We start from the raw sequence: 15081 nt of genomic DNA, 5'->3' as shown, positions 1-15081 counted from the left end.
GTGACAATATATACATCTATATATGTATACTCATATATATGTAATTCCCACCCTCTGCTAATATACGTGGTGGGAGGATGGAGGTAGGCGTGAAAGCCAGAGCCAGAAGGAGAACTGGCATCTACCTTTAAAAAGCACAACACAGAAAAGGTTACTATTTTATCACACGTGCCTGTTAGATTTAGAGACTATTTATTATCATTTCTCACATATCTTGCTTTTGTTATAAGGGTCCTAATAACCAAGATTAAAAGGCCTCCCTGTCTTCCTTAGTGAATGAGATAAGTCAAACAAAGATAAAGCTACTATAGAACTTGTTACTTCAAAGTAAACCAAGAATTCTTTGCAAAAGGGAAAATCATTCCCTAATATATATTTTTACATAAAAAATTCATCAACAGATGGTTCAGGCTAGTCAACCATGAGACATTACCTACATATTCTGAAGAATAAGCCCAAAGAATAAAGCAGACTGACCAAGTACATGAATGTTCTCTTTCACTAGATTTCACAGATAATATCTGCACTCATGGGTAAAGCAAGAGGCTCAGCTTTTTATTTTTTAAAACATATATTCACCTTTTAAAAAACAGATAAATGAAGAACTTGAAAGGCCCCCCAAGGATTACACTGCCCAAGCCTTTAATTTACCAGTCAGGAGACAAAGGACAGAGGCATTTCTTATGTGGTGGCTTAAATGGCCCATACATTATATAACACTGAGTCACAGGGCAAGGAAAGTGTTCTACTTTAATTATTTTAAACATTCTGTGTCAAAGAAAAAGTTTCAATCTGGTGCTAGTATGCTTTTATAACCTCTGTTACATCTGCTCCTCTCTGCTTTCAACAAAGAAAAAGCAGACCCCATGTTGAACACAACACCACCAGCAGTATTCAATCAAAACTTAATAATTCTGTTTTAGTTGCATTTATTTTTACGATTGTTTTCTATTTATAAAAAGGATTTATTAGTTTAATGCTATAATCAGCAATGACACATACAAATTTTCTTTTTAATGAATTTAAGCGAAAAATAAATATATCTAAAAAAAACCCACAAAATGGTAGAACAAATGGTATGAAGATAAGACACAAATGCCTGAATGTTGGGAAATAATGCACTGGTTCGTGAAAACATTTAAATTGGCCAAACTCTCTGAGTTTATTAATTCTTTTAAAGTATTTGCCCTCTAACCTAGCAGTTTTAAAGAAAGGATGCCACATACTGTAATACATTAACCTGTCTTAATTGCACTATTTCAGAATTTTATGAAATTATTTTAAATAGTCTTAGTTAATAAATTAGCAACAGCAACATTTAAAACTCCTGACAATAAATAATATGCTGAAATTATTCCTCTTACAACACAAATAATATTCACCAAACCACACAATGTTGTATATTAATAAAAACAAGCTAAGGAAAAGTCATACCATCTGTCTTTGAATGACTTGAAATATTTAAATCACATCCTTTTCCAACTTCCATCCTTGTTTCTCTTACTACAGGGCTATTTGCTGCTGAAAAGAAAATTTAAAAAAATTTTTTTATTAAGCCAAACCACTCATATCAAATGCCTAATCGCACATACCTAAGTTAAGAAGGTAACAGTAGCTAAGATTTTAGAAGAAGCAAAATACAACNAGAGGAACACTAAGACAAAGAACAAGAAGAAAGAAAAAATCTGAGACTAGAAAACGTCTTACTGTATCATTAGTAAGCTCAACTTTACCCACCAAATATAGATGAAAGAGAATTCAGCCTACTATAGCATTCAATTTGCACTAAGAGACTAAGTAGATGAATGACATTAGAACTTAGAAGAAGCTATACTATCTTACAACACCGGATATTTCCAGGGGCCTGCTGCTTTCCACTAGCTGCAATCAAACTGAAGTATCAGCAGTTCCCCCAGAACAGGGACTGCCTCACTTCTCCCTTAGGAACCCTCAGGCAATACATGGTGAAAAAAAAAACGGGAAAGCTTCACAAGAATGGCTGTGTATATATATATATATGGCTTATATATACTTTGCCAACTTCCACATATCCTGCTTATACCAAGCAACAGCAATACCAAGAGGAGAAAATGGGATGATAAATTTATAAATTCTAACCAAGTCTACGTGTGAATCGGGATATCTAAATTCACGGCGTGTTGTATGCTTAGATCTCAAACCCTTTGTGAAAAATGCAGAGTATTAATGAATAAATACTATCTTCCATGCTAGAAAAGAACAGGGGTCTTAAATCCCAAGTGATGACCTTGAAAGGATGGAGAGTTGGGGCAAGGAAAGGAATCCCATACTGTATCACTGGGAACAGTGGCACAGTAGTACTGCAGCCAGTGGAAAAGGAAACAAGCTTTTGGTGACCACCGAAAGGGTAGAGGCACAGATGGCGAACACATGGATTGACTATTTACGTATTTTATAAGACAGTATGCAGCACTTTGGGTTTGTTCAGTAGGAAGTACAGGTTAAGGTACCCAGTGTAATCAAAACATGTTCAAGATCACTGACACAGAATGAATAAATCCCAAGGCCCTAGCTCTTGAAATCCATTAAAATTTGGTTTCAGTGGTAGGTTCTGGCCCTATTTGATGACACAGTGCAGTAGGCTGAAGACTGTAGAGCAATGAAAACTCCATGTCTACAGAGGGAGAGGAACCAAATACCAGGGCTGTAACTTCCCAGAAACCCAGGAGCCCGCTGACTCTGAGGAGGCTGTGTCATGTGCCTTTAAGGAAAGATCCTTCGAGTTATGCCTACTGTTGGTAACTGCCCACTGCCAGGGCCATCTTAAGAGGGCTTTCTGTGCCCTTTTAAGGAATATTTACTTAGAGTGAGCTGTCTGGGATCTTGTACTTTACTGAACAAGGAATGGATAGGTGAAAGGAGCTTTATCCTCCCTTTTCCACCTTTCATTCATCTATCAATATACCTCCTGGCAGGTATAGCTTTCAATTCTGTCACTGACATAGCCCAAAATGGGTTCACCTTTGCGGCGATAATCCAAATAGTCTTCCATATTCATAGAAATACTGCCAACAAAGTCCTAGCAATGGTTCATAAACTTAAAAGGTGCTGAGGGCAACCTATGGAACATATTTAATTTGGGGTCTTGGGCATTTAGTTTCCAAGATAATCCTGGTATAGAACCGACTGGAACAAGTAGAGATGCAGTATATTTCACTGAGAGACATACAATGGCTACCGTGTTACTTTATTATTTTTCATAAAAGGAATAGTCAAAGTTCATATAAAAATCCAGCTTTCACATAAGAACCAAGAGTAACACATTAAAATGGAAAAAGTTTCCCCAGACGATGGTGATACACAGGACTGACTGAGAAGAATCACTGGAGAAGTATTTTTGCAATCCTACATCAATAGCATTCATGAGCTCAATAACAAATTAAGAAATATCTTTAAAAATATACATAACCTTGATTATGAAGAATATCATCAATTATAGTAGGAACCTTCACATCTGGTACCACTTCTCCCTTAGAATGACATGGCTGTGAAGTACCTGATTCAATGTTTGGAGTCACGATAGCATAACGAAGCAGTTCTTCATACTCTTCCTATGAGAAGCCAATAACAAAGAATGTATTATAACACAGTCACAATGGACATTCAGGCAAAGAACAATAAAGGCCCAATTGAAGATGTTCTCTACTTCAGTTCTCAAAATAGTATTCCCAAGTCATAAGGAATGTGTACTTTCTTAAAAACAACACAAATCCAACAGATAAACTTACCCGAAGTTCTTCCAGTGATAGTACTTTAGTCCACAGATTCCTTCAGCAAGTCAATTTAGCAAGGCGGACACAAAGGTTACCTAGAGTAGTGGCCTCAAACCAATCAGCAGCTCCGAGGCAGAAGAGCCCTCCCTCAGCTGGCAGCTACTTGCAGGTGCGCAGAGACAGGATTAGCCACTTCTCCTTTTCTGAAACTTAGTCTGAAAATGTTGCTCCCAAAGACGCCACAATAGGACAGTCTAGGGATTAAAAGGAGTGTTGACTCTGCTTACCAACAGCCATGATCCAACAACAGCCACTTAGCAACAACCCTGAGTCTCTTTTCACAGCATGGAAAGAGTATAAGGGAAATATTGGAAGAGAAAAATTACTGAAGATAAAAAGAAAACATGAATGCAAACCTGTTCCACTCTACCTGCTGACACCTTCGTGGCACATGAGAGAGAAGTGATAAAAAAAAAAAATAGAGGTTATAAAGCGTAGACCTTACAGGAATATTCCTCAGGTTTAAAAAAATTGTAATTTCCTAACATAGATACTTAGCTATTTTTTTAGCCAAATCAGAAAATGGTATCTGTGAAGTAAAAAATATACTGGAATTTAGTCTCTATTCACAAGGGATTGGTAATGATGTAACAAATATTCCTACTAAGAGTCATTTCTAAGAGTCTTTTTAAGAATTTTTTTAAATTTAAACTCAATTAATTAACATACAATGTATTACTTGTTTCAGGGGCACAGGTCTGTATTCATCAGTCTTATATAATAATACCCAGTGCTCATTACAACACACACCCTCCCCAATGTCATTTCTAAGAGTCTTATGCACGGACCCAGAGAATATCTTTGCATTAAAAAAATTGGGGGGGAAGGTTTTCAAGAATGTTGAATGTTATTATTCTAAAGGATTATCTTGTGTTAATTTTTCTCCATAAGAATTTTAATTCAGATAGAGAACTACCATCTCATTAGTCATAACTGTCTTATTATTTGGATTCATCTTCAGTTTGAAGATAACCAATGCTCAAAACTACCTTTTTGAAGGGTCATAGTCAATACCTGCTGAAGGGAATTAAGTGAATTCTATCTAAATCAAGGAAAGAATTATCTTTAATAAAACCATTATGATATGGTATAAGTATCTGAAAATTAGCAATCCTTACTTTTCCCCTATGCTTTTCTATGAATAAGAATATTCATAGATTAATTAATTAACTGCCCACCACACCCAAGTTTCCAGCCATGATTATATCACAGCTAACTGAAGTAAGTGTCTTGGTGTTTCTCAAAGAAACAGACATAACTGCACTGAGTTCTGTCGTTGGAACTACCTTGTATACCGGGTCAGTAGTCAATACCAATGCATTTCAAACTAGTTTCCTAGAAGGTGTTTCAGGGGATCTACGATATTTTCTTCAAATGTCATTTTTTAAGCTATTTAGCTCTTTTACAAACAGTAATAGAAGGAGCATGCACCAACAGATATATCAGGCCCAAATTTTAACAGGCCCAAAACTACATGTACTTAAATTTTTATATTGGTTGGGATAAAGCTGCCTCTCCCATCGATGTAACATGTCAAAGTCTTACAAACGTGTCATGGATTAGAATGGCTGTAGCTCTGCAGAAGTTTATTTTTTGTTTTGAATTCACACCTGTACACACATGCTCATGTAACCTGTACAGGTGACCGCACAACTGTAACTCATGTGGCCACATCAATTTCAAACCACTCACACTCAAGCACTTCTGATGGCACCAGTCCCTCCTTACGAGAGTGATGAGCTGTGCCGTAGCAAATGACTTGGGACCGTGTTACATGTTTATCATAATACAAAAGAGTTTTAGCACTTATTCCAAGTTTGAATCTTCTGGGTGCTTCTGCGATTTTTATATTTATTATATAAAGTTTGAAGAAGTGACAGATTTTGTTGGCGATTCAACATTGAATCAAAAATTTTCTATCAGTCTTTCTGTATACTTTGGATCAGTTTATTTGAAGATGAGATATGCTTTTAAAAAGCTACCAATTTTTCATAATGCATAGAGCAACTGAATCACTATGTTGTACACCTGAAACTAATGTAACACTGTGTGTCAACTATACTCAAAAACCCAAAACAAAACAAAAAAGCTACCATTTCAACTACTTACGTTATGAATTACAATTTTCTTGCTATCATGTAACCCAAATACAATATAGAAGCCAAAAGGTCACTCAGGCTTATCAAACTATGCTGGTCTTCTCTTATCCACCAATGTAAAATGTGCATTTATAAAGGCAGCTTCATTGTTCTTGCTGACTCTGTGAGAAATGTCACAAATTTGCATTTATAACATAAATCTATACACTTATATTTCTGCTTTAACCTTTTCCTATTGGAATTTGAAGTAAAATTGTTTGAAAAGAGGGTTTATAGTGGTAGATGTTTGAAAACTGCTAGTCTTTAGGGTAATTAAATGTAAAGAAGTGGCTTCGTTTCAGTTTCAGCCTTGATTCGCATATTTAACGTAGATTACTTATATACAGTAAATGTTAGTCATAGCAAACACAGCTTTTTACATGTCAAGGCTAATGGCAAAAGAGAAACAGATACTCCCATGGGAGAATCATTAGAAAGAAAACTCAGTCATCAGAATTTGGAGCGCCTGGGTGGCTCAGCTGGTTAAGCATCCAACTCTTGGTTTTGGCTCAGATCATGATCTCGGGGTAATGAGATCAAGCTTTGTGTGGGGTTCCCCCTCAGTGTAGCGTTTGTTTGAAATTCTCTTTCCCTTGCCCTATGCTCCTCCCCCCACTCTCTAAAATAAATAAGTAAACTTTAAAAAGAATCCCCTTCGTATTGGTATGGTCAACTCCTTTGTTAGAGATGTCCCCTTTATATTAATAAACACATGTCTGAGTTTTAACCTTACATTTCCTGACAGAAAATAAGAGTATTTCATATTTCACATGATCCTTATCACTGAGGCAGGAGGCTCTTATTAAAGTAATTTAGAATATCACAGATACATTTAATTTTTATGCTGACAAAAAGAACTATAATTCTTTAAATAGATTTAAATAGTCTTAAATTTTAAAAATACATTTCCTGAATCGCATCAGTTTCCCATTTATTACAATAAAAGAAAACACCCAAATAGTTTGATAAATTGAAACCATACACAAGATAATCTACTGGTTTCTATAAACCTGAATGAGTCAGTCCTAACAAAATATATAAAATTTCAAGTTCAGTAACTCCCTACCATAGAGAAGGCTAACAGTCCAGCGGCATCCGTTTTCCCTTTATTCCTTTAAGTTGCTAAAACCTCAGGGTTTGACCTGGACAAATGGCCACCCAGCAACATTTCTCAAGCTCCCTTTCTCCAGATATGGCCAAGAGACCTGGTCTATGGGATCTGGGTGGAAACGATGTGTACAACTTCAGGTCACGTCCTTAGAAAGGAAGCTGCTTGCTTCCTACTCAACTCTTTGCCTGGGTTAGAGGTGGTAGTGAGCTAGCACCAATGACACAAACCTTGTCAACACTCTAGGGTGTGGCAGAGCAACAGGAGAGAAGAGACTGGGTCCTCAGAGGACCTCACCACCCTATCAGCTCTGACTTACCAGAGACTGTGTATCAGCTCAGGCTTTTCAGCAAATCACTTAAGCAAATCTTACCTGGTTCCTGTTAAAGTAACCAAAATAACACCCTATTATACCTTCCAAACAGCCAAAATAAACTTCTGATTTTAGCTAAGAACATATAAAAAGTGGCTGTTACAGACTGAATGTCTGTGTCCTCCCCAAATTCATATATTGAAACCTGAATCCCCAGAGCAGTTATATTTGAAGACGGGGCCTCTAAAGTAACTAAGGTTACATAAGGTCATAAGGGTGGGGTGCTGATATGTTAGGATTAGTGTCCTTCTAAGAAGAGAGGGCAGAGAATCCTCCCTCGGCCCATGCACGTGCACTGAGGGATGGCCATGTGGAGGACTCAGTGAGAAGGCAGCCGTCTGCAGGCCAAGAAGAGAGAGCGCACCAGAAATGGACCCTGCCATACCTTGCTTTGGCACATCCAGCATTCAGAACTACGAGAAAATAAATTTCTGTTGTTTTAGCCACCCAGTCTACGGCGTTTTGTTATGACAGCCCAAGCAAACTAATACAGTGGCTATCCTATATTTGTATTTTGAGGTCAATTAACTTTTTAATTGGTGGCAATTATAACTAGATTTAGCCAAATCAGTTTTGCTCAGAGTTAGTTTATTACAACTTCCAGCCTATAAAGGGAGGGGGAAGTAGAAGTCAGTGGGTTTAACTTGTTGCTTCCCTAATATGTCCTTTGTTCTGGATCAGAAAAGGAAAAAAAAAAACCAAAAACCAAACATGTATTTCAAAGCTCCCACAACAATCACTATGACTTAAGGGAGAGGTAAGTAGGTATATATTAACAGTATTTTATATATGTATGTAAACTTAGGTAAGATTAAAATATCAGTTATTTAAATAATTATTTTAGTTTCATATATGTAGATATGGGCCAAATGGGCTATTTTTAATTTAAGGATCAAAATAAATATTGTCATTCTTACTTGTCAAAGATAACCTGTCTTAAGGTAAATAAGAATCCTAAAGTAACAACCAAAACTTGTAATTTTGCTCCCCACCAACAACAGCTGGACTGGTGTGACCCTGAACTATAGCTGAACCCATACATACCACATAAGGTCAGGGCAACTGGCTGACAATGTGGAGCTGTGCTGAGAGGACGTTATCACTCAGTAAGTACCATGGATGCTGCCCATCCCTCAGCATTTATCAGTGATAGTTTTATGAACCATTCACATAACTGAGACAGTGAGCAAAACTCCCTTAGAAGGATTACTGATTTATAAGGGGCGTTAGTATAAAATGTTCAGTTTTATGTATTTGCTATATATGTAAAAGCATATAGTTATTTTATGTTATTTTTAACATCATTTTTGGTATTTATATTTTGAAATGTTTCCACTAATGGAAATGCAGGCTGTTTTTCAACTGTCATCGAGAACCAGTAGGGTTGTAAGCTGACGGTTACTAAGAAACAGAATCTCAGTTGGGCTGACATTCTAAGCCAGTAACCAGTAACACAAAATTATTTTTGGCATGTTTCTCTCAAATTCTACTCTGGAAATTTATTCTTTTGATGTAAAGCTTTGTCTCCTGACAAAATGACAATTTAAGAACTTACGAGGTTTTACATTTTTTAAAGAGTTCTGAACCCAACAATCATAACGTGTGGGTTTTTTTCCCACCATCAACAAGCTATCGTCAGTCACTAGCTGAGTGTCCTACAATTCAATTCTGACATTAGCTACTGCAGATAGCATCAGATTCCACAGAGTAAGGCCTCAGTCCCATAAGACTTCACCTCCCCCAGTCCAAACCTCAGATACCAGTAGCAAGTCCAAGTTATTACCTGAGCTTAGGACCAACAAGCTACACACTGGAGCTTCCAAAGATTCCCCCTCCCCAGCTTTAATGTGCTAGAGCAGCTGACAGAACTCAGAGGAACATTTACTTACTAGATTACCAGTTTATGATAGAAGGCTATAACTCAGAACAGCCACATGGAAGAGACATAGGACAAGGTATGGGGAAGAGGGGCAGAGCTTCCATGCCCTCTCCTAGAAAGCCAGTCACCCAGCACCTCAAACATTCACCAAGCTGGAAGCTCTTTGAACCCTCTTCCATTGGGTTTTTATGGAGGCTTCATTACACACTGGCTATTGTGTGGCTGAACTCAATCTCCAGCTTCTCTCCCCTTCCTGGAGCTCAGGGTGTGTGGCACTAAAAGTTCCAACCCTCTAAACATGTGGTGGGCTCCTCAGCAACCAGCCTCTGTCCTTAGGTGGGGTCCAAAAGTCACCTCATTAGCATAACAAACATTTATCACACTCACTACTTAGGAAATTTCAAAGGTTTTTGAAACTGTGTGCAAAAAACAGGCATGAAGACCAAAATATTTTTCTTATTATAAATCGCAATATCACAAGTATAAATGAGTTAATCAATTCTCTCCTGAAGGAAGTTTGGAAAAGTCAGAGATAAAAAGTGCAGGAAAGCACTGTTACCTTAAAAGACAGCACTCGGTAGAAGTACATCCAAAGGGAAGGCAAGGATGAAACATTTATGTCACAATTCTAGACTACTTTTATCCTAGTAAATAGTCACAGGTATTTTTTCAACAGCTTACCAATTTCTAAATCTGTAATTTCAATTAAAGGAACACATATATTTCATAAAATATCTTCCTAAAACTTTTCTCATATTACAGTGTCAAAAACAACTTACTCTATTTAGGCATAAACATAATGTCCAGCTTTTCCCCTCGTAAGTGATATGACTATAAAACTCAAGATATACCATATCAGACTCTCTCATTTAAAAGCTATTCTAGAAATCTGAATCCATATTTCTGATAATAAAACACTTAGAAATAAAAAGAAATTTAAAACAGTTCATGTAAAAACCACACCATTTATCTGTCACTGTCCAGGTCCTGGGCAGCAGAACGTGCTGAACGTTGTAGCAACAGGGATTAGAACCTAGAGTAGGACACAAGGGAATCTAGGTCCGCAGAACTCTGGGTGGTTTGATATTGTACCAATTTGCATTAAAGTGAAACAGCATTCAGAAGAGAGAGCAATAATGAGAAAAACTCAAGAAAAAAAAAACACATTTCTTGAGATTTCCAGGTTCTCTTATTGTGCTGTTTAAAATAAGTAACTCACGACAAATTTAGACATGACTTCCTACCTGAAGATCTGAAGACACAGAACTGCCCCGGTCAGAGTCATTCTGTATGATGGGAAGTGAGCCTTTTTCCTCATCTGATGACATTCTACGCAAACACTATGAAACAATAGAAACGCGCTTGATATTTAAACTAAAATAACATGTTTTTTATATATACACACATCCTATCCTGTAAACAATAATCCTGTGAAATGTTAAAATCTCTCAGCATCTTGAGCACCCACAGACAAAATAACTAGGCAAGAAAAAAAATAGTACAAGACTCAATTCCCAACATCAGTGAGTTTTTAATGTAGTCAAGGAGATGACACAAATACATGAAAGGTTAAAGAGAAACAGGAGCTTGTCAGACACATCCACAATGGGGTCTGTTGAGAATAATAGATTGTGATCAATGTCCTCCGTTGTTTTTTTTTTTTTTTTTTAAGATTTTATTTATTTATTTGAGAGGCAGAGTGAGTAAGAGAGAGAGTACAAGGTTGGGGGTGGGGGGGGGCGGTGAAGCAGAGGGAGAGGGAAAAGCAAGGAGCAGACTCCCCACCAAGCAGGGAGCTGGGTGGAGGGCTTGATCCCGGGACTCTGGGATTATGACCTGAGCCAAAGGCAGACGCTTAACCAAGTGAGCCACCCAGGTGCCCCATGATCAATGTTCTTGAACAATGTGTGGCAACCTGTGTGCTGTACGTTTTCCTGTAAGATACTGCACCAAGAGAGAATGAACAATTTGTGCAAATTCTTTGCTTGAGAAACTTACTATCTGGGAATATTATTTTAAGAAAAGCAAGATTATACAGAAAAACAGATTCTTATATGCCATAGAAAAATTACTGAAAGTCTTAACCAAAAAAATAAAACAAGCACTTTTAGTAACACATAAATTATTTAAAGGACAAGTAGTGGGGCGCCTGGGAGGCTCAGTCAGTTGAGCGTCTGACTCTTGATTTTGGCTCAGGTCATGATCTTGGGGTCCTGGGACTGAGCCCCATGTCGTGTTCCACGCTCAGTGTGGCATCTCCTTGGGATTCTCTCTCCCTTTCCCTCTCCCACTCCCCCTGCTCGCTTGTGTTCTCTCTCTAAAATAAATAAATCTTTAAAAAACCATGAAGGACAAATAGTGACTATTCAAACTACGTGAACACCAGTTACATGGAAGACAATGGCGAGGAACGTAAGATGAGGAAGTCCTGTCCTCATGGACTTTATAATCTGTAGAGAGAGCCAGACATATATAGAATATAAATGACTAACCAAAAAAATGCTAGTAGACCCTAAAACAACAGAGGTACAAAGCAGGGAGGAAGGAGTAGCTATTTTTCATGGGGTGGGATCATGAGGGTGAAGAACCATGAATGGAGCCAAAGTATGTTTTCACTGAGAAGGTGAACCGGGTACTGAGACCTGACAGACAGATAAAAGATGTAAGGATGTGCTAGGCCTTACAGCAGCAGAAGCAAAGACACAGAGGCATGGGCATGTATGGCAGAACATACATAGTTTGTAAGGCTGAAGCAAAGGGTGCAGAGCAAGGCTTGGCTAAGGATGGAACAGGCAAGATAAGGGGCAGCCAGAACATGGTAGTTCATGATTATGTCAGGTCAAAAAAATGTGGTCTTTAGAGAGATTATTGGAATGTTTTAAACAAGTGATGACATGATTAGGCTTGTATTGTAATGTTGATGACTTCCAGATTTCTGGCTTGGTAATGAGATGGGTAACAGTGCCATTCTCTAAGGCAAGAAATGTAGGAAGGTAAGCAGGCTTGGGGAAAGGACAATGTGTTCAGTATCAGATGAGTTGGGCATGAGGCACCTGTGAGGCACTGAAGTGAAGCTGCAGATAGGTAGGCTCTGGCCACACCCATTATACTGTGCACCAAAGACTGCCATTCACAATGGCTACAGTGTGAATGGTGCTTTCTGGAGTTAAGCAATGAGGGAGCTCTGCCCTGGAGGTAGGTTAGAGAGAAAGTTTGAGGAATCATCAGCATAATGGGCAATACTGAAAATGGGAGAGGATAAGATCACATATTTAAAGGAGTGTGAGAAAGAGTTCTTATTCTGAGGTCCATACACCCAAATTACATGCAATATTTTTAGTATAAATGCACATGTGTATTTTTCTAGTAAGAGGATACTTAGCTTCTAATATGTGTTCAGAGAAGACTATAACCCTAATAAAGTTAAAGGCCTACTACTGTAGTGAGAAGAGACTAAAAACTAGAAACACTAACATTTAAAGGGGAAGAGAACAGCCAGCAAAGACAGAAAAGGAAGTCAGAATGGTAGAATTAACAGAAAGAAAAGCATCATAAAAGCTTGGGGAAGGGAGTGCTTAGAGTCAGATGCCAAAGAAAGATGAAAATTGGGGTCTCCTGAATACGGCAGTAAGGAAGTTGTGGACATTTACCTACACAATTTCAGTAGAAGATGAAACAGGTCTCAATCACAGTGGCCTGAAAAATAAATGAGATAAGGAAATTGAAGTAGAAAGGGCAGACACAGGGAAGAGTACAATATTAGAATGGAAACATAGGTTGGGACTTGTTCATGGAAACTTAGCTTTATTCAATGAGTATAATTGTGTACACACGTGATAAGTAAACTAAATCACAGCATGACTATCTTTAGTTAAGCCAATTAGGGAGGATAAAATAAGCACACACATGCCCAGCAAGGAAGGGCTGCTTCATGAACATCAAATCCACCACCCTGGTAACCTGGTTCATTTCTATTTTCATTCACTTCTTTTAGGATGTATTTGCATACCGAGTAGATAGTAGGAGTGGAGGTGGGCTCGTGCTGATGATTCAAAAAACAAAGAATCTGAAAAGTTGGGTCTGACTTCAAAAAGAGTCTCTGAATAGATACTGCCCCCATAAAACAACGACTGTATTTTTGGAAAATATGCTGTAAGTCTTCCAACTGCCCTGCTTTGATGCCAGCAAGGTACCACGGTTTCTTTGAAACTTTACAATCGTAGCATTTTCTTACTGTTTCTAGGTTCAGAAAGAGAGGAGGAAAAATGAAGCTTGCTTTAATGGGTGGCAGATGTGAATCAGTTCACTAAATTTCCAATATTCTCTAACCCAAGATACCAGAAACCACGAGATAAGAAGTTCCGGGTACTTCTCGACTGCCAGAGAAATCAAATTACGTCTTGGTAAATAACTGGTTGATAAGGAAAGAGGGGTCCGGGAATTCAAATGTAACCCCAAGAGACAGAGTGAATTAACGTGCAAGCAGGCAGCAGGGTGACGTCCCTCCGCTCTTCACCCACCTTAGCTGCAAGGAGAGGGGATGCGCCAGCCTCGCCCCACGTAAGGGACTGAAGCAAAGGAGGACAGCAGCTGTGAGTAAGCAAAGGGCTAGAAGTTCTCTTCGACCACCTTCTTGTCCACCATGTTTCAATCAAACTCTTACTTTAAAAAGCGTTAGCCATGGTTACTTTTCCCTTTACGTTTTAAATGGCCGGAACCTATGGCGACAGTAATCGCTATACTTCAAGTACCCCTCACTCCTGCCCTCTCTTCCCGGACGCCTTGGAGGGAAAACGTCTGCACCTTGTCGGCCCGCAGAAGAGCACAGCCCACGTTTCCCGGAAGACGACCCCGGCTCGGTGTTGTACGAGTCCCGGGAGCGGAAACCCGAGCCGAGGCACTTTCAACCCCACTCCACTGCCTCCGTCGGGGGCTCGGGGCCCGCCGGGGCGCCGCTACCCACCGTCGCGGCTCTCCACAAACCCAGACGCCTGCCTCCCCGTCTTCTCGCAGCGTCGCCGCCGGAACAACAGCGGTACAGCGGCTACCTTGGCAGCAATCAGACAGTTTCAAACTGCAGAGAGGAATAAAGGACGACCCTGTGCATTGGCCACGAGCTTCAGCAACCTGGCATTTGATTGGTCCCAGACTCGGGGGCGGGGCTCTGGACGCAGCCGGGAGAAGCCGGAATTAGGTTACTTAAAGGAGAGCCCCACCGCAGGCGCCGGCGGGTACCGAGGGGGCGGGGCCTTAGGGAGCCCCGCCCAGCGATTGGGAGCTAAGTACTGCGCGTGCTCAGTTCCTACTGCGGCTGCAGACTGAGGCGGCTCTGGAACGAGATTTGGTTAGAGGATGCCAAGCTAAGCTGAAGTCAGCCAGGGCGGTATGTTGTCATCTTTCGATAATACCCGAGGCCCATGCGTGTGGTCCTCATGCATAAGAATCATCTGCGTCCATAATGCCCTGCAACAGAATCACTTGGAGGTGCTTTTTAAAAGTACAGATTCCTGACACCGACCCACTCTGCTTTATTCCTTCCGTCTTAGACAGAGCCAGGGAACCTGAGTTTTTAACAAAGACCACCAGTGATTTTGATGGAGGGGTCAGCGGAACACGATTTAAAAAACTGCTGGACTAGGTTTTACTAATGACCTAAAAGGTGTCAGATTGCAAGTCAGGCCCTTCTGGCGAAGTGACTATGAACCTTAGAATAATCAGGTCATAATTATATCCTGGCTCTACCACCTATTCACTGTCACCTTGGATAATGC

The 15081-nt window shown here is 39.4% G+C and overlaps 1 protein-coding gene across 13 annotated transcripts in view; it reads right to left on the bottom strand.

The window, feature by feature from the left end:
* The window catches only part of POC5 (POC5 centriolar protein), a 37240-nt gene extending 22830 nt beyond the window's left edge, over positions 1–14410 (bottom strand). Inside the window, exons 1-5 of one of the 13 annotated variants that reach the window (XM_040622172.1) lie at positions 14274–14410; positions 12961–13006; positions 10555–10650; positions 3449–3590; positions 1435–1521 (exon numbers count right to left, since the gene is read on the bottom strand). In XM_040622172.1, coding sequence (XP_040478106.1) covers positions 1435–1521; positions 3449–3590; positions 10555–10638 — 313 coding nt within the window. In that variant the 5' untranslated portion in view covers positions 10639–10650; positions 12961–13006; positions 14274–14410. Of the gene's footprint in view, positions 1–1434; positions 1522–3448; positions 3591–3767; positions 4007–10554; positions 10651–12960 lie in introns of all 13 variants that reach the window. The other 12 variants (XM_008691278.2, XM_008691277.2, XM_040622173.1 and 9 more) reach the window with 12 other exon arrangements.
* Positions 14411–15081: the final 671 nt, after the last annotated feature.

Source organism: Ursus maritimus, unplaced genomic scaffold, assembly GCF_017311325.1.
Source record: "Ursus maritimus isolate PB19 unplaced genomic scaffold, ASM1731132v1 scaffold_5, whole genome shotgun sequence".
NCBI classification, from domain to species: domain Eukaryota; kingdom Metazoa; phylum Chordata; class Mammalia; order Carnivora; family Ursidae; genus Ursus; species Ursus maritimus.
The sequence above is the reverse complement of the archived record's forward strand: the minus strand, read 5'-3'. Positions and strand labels throughout refer to the sequence as shown.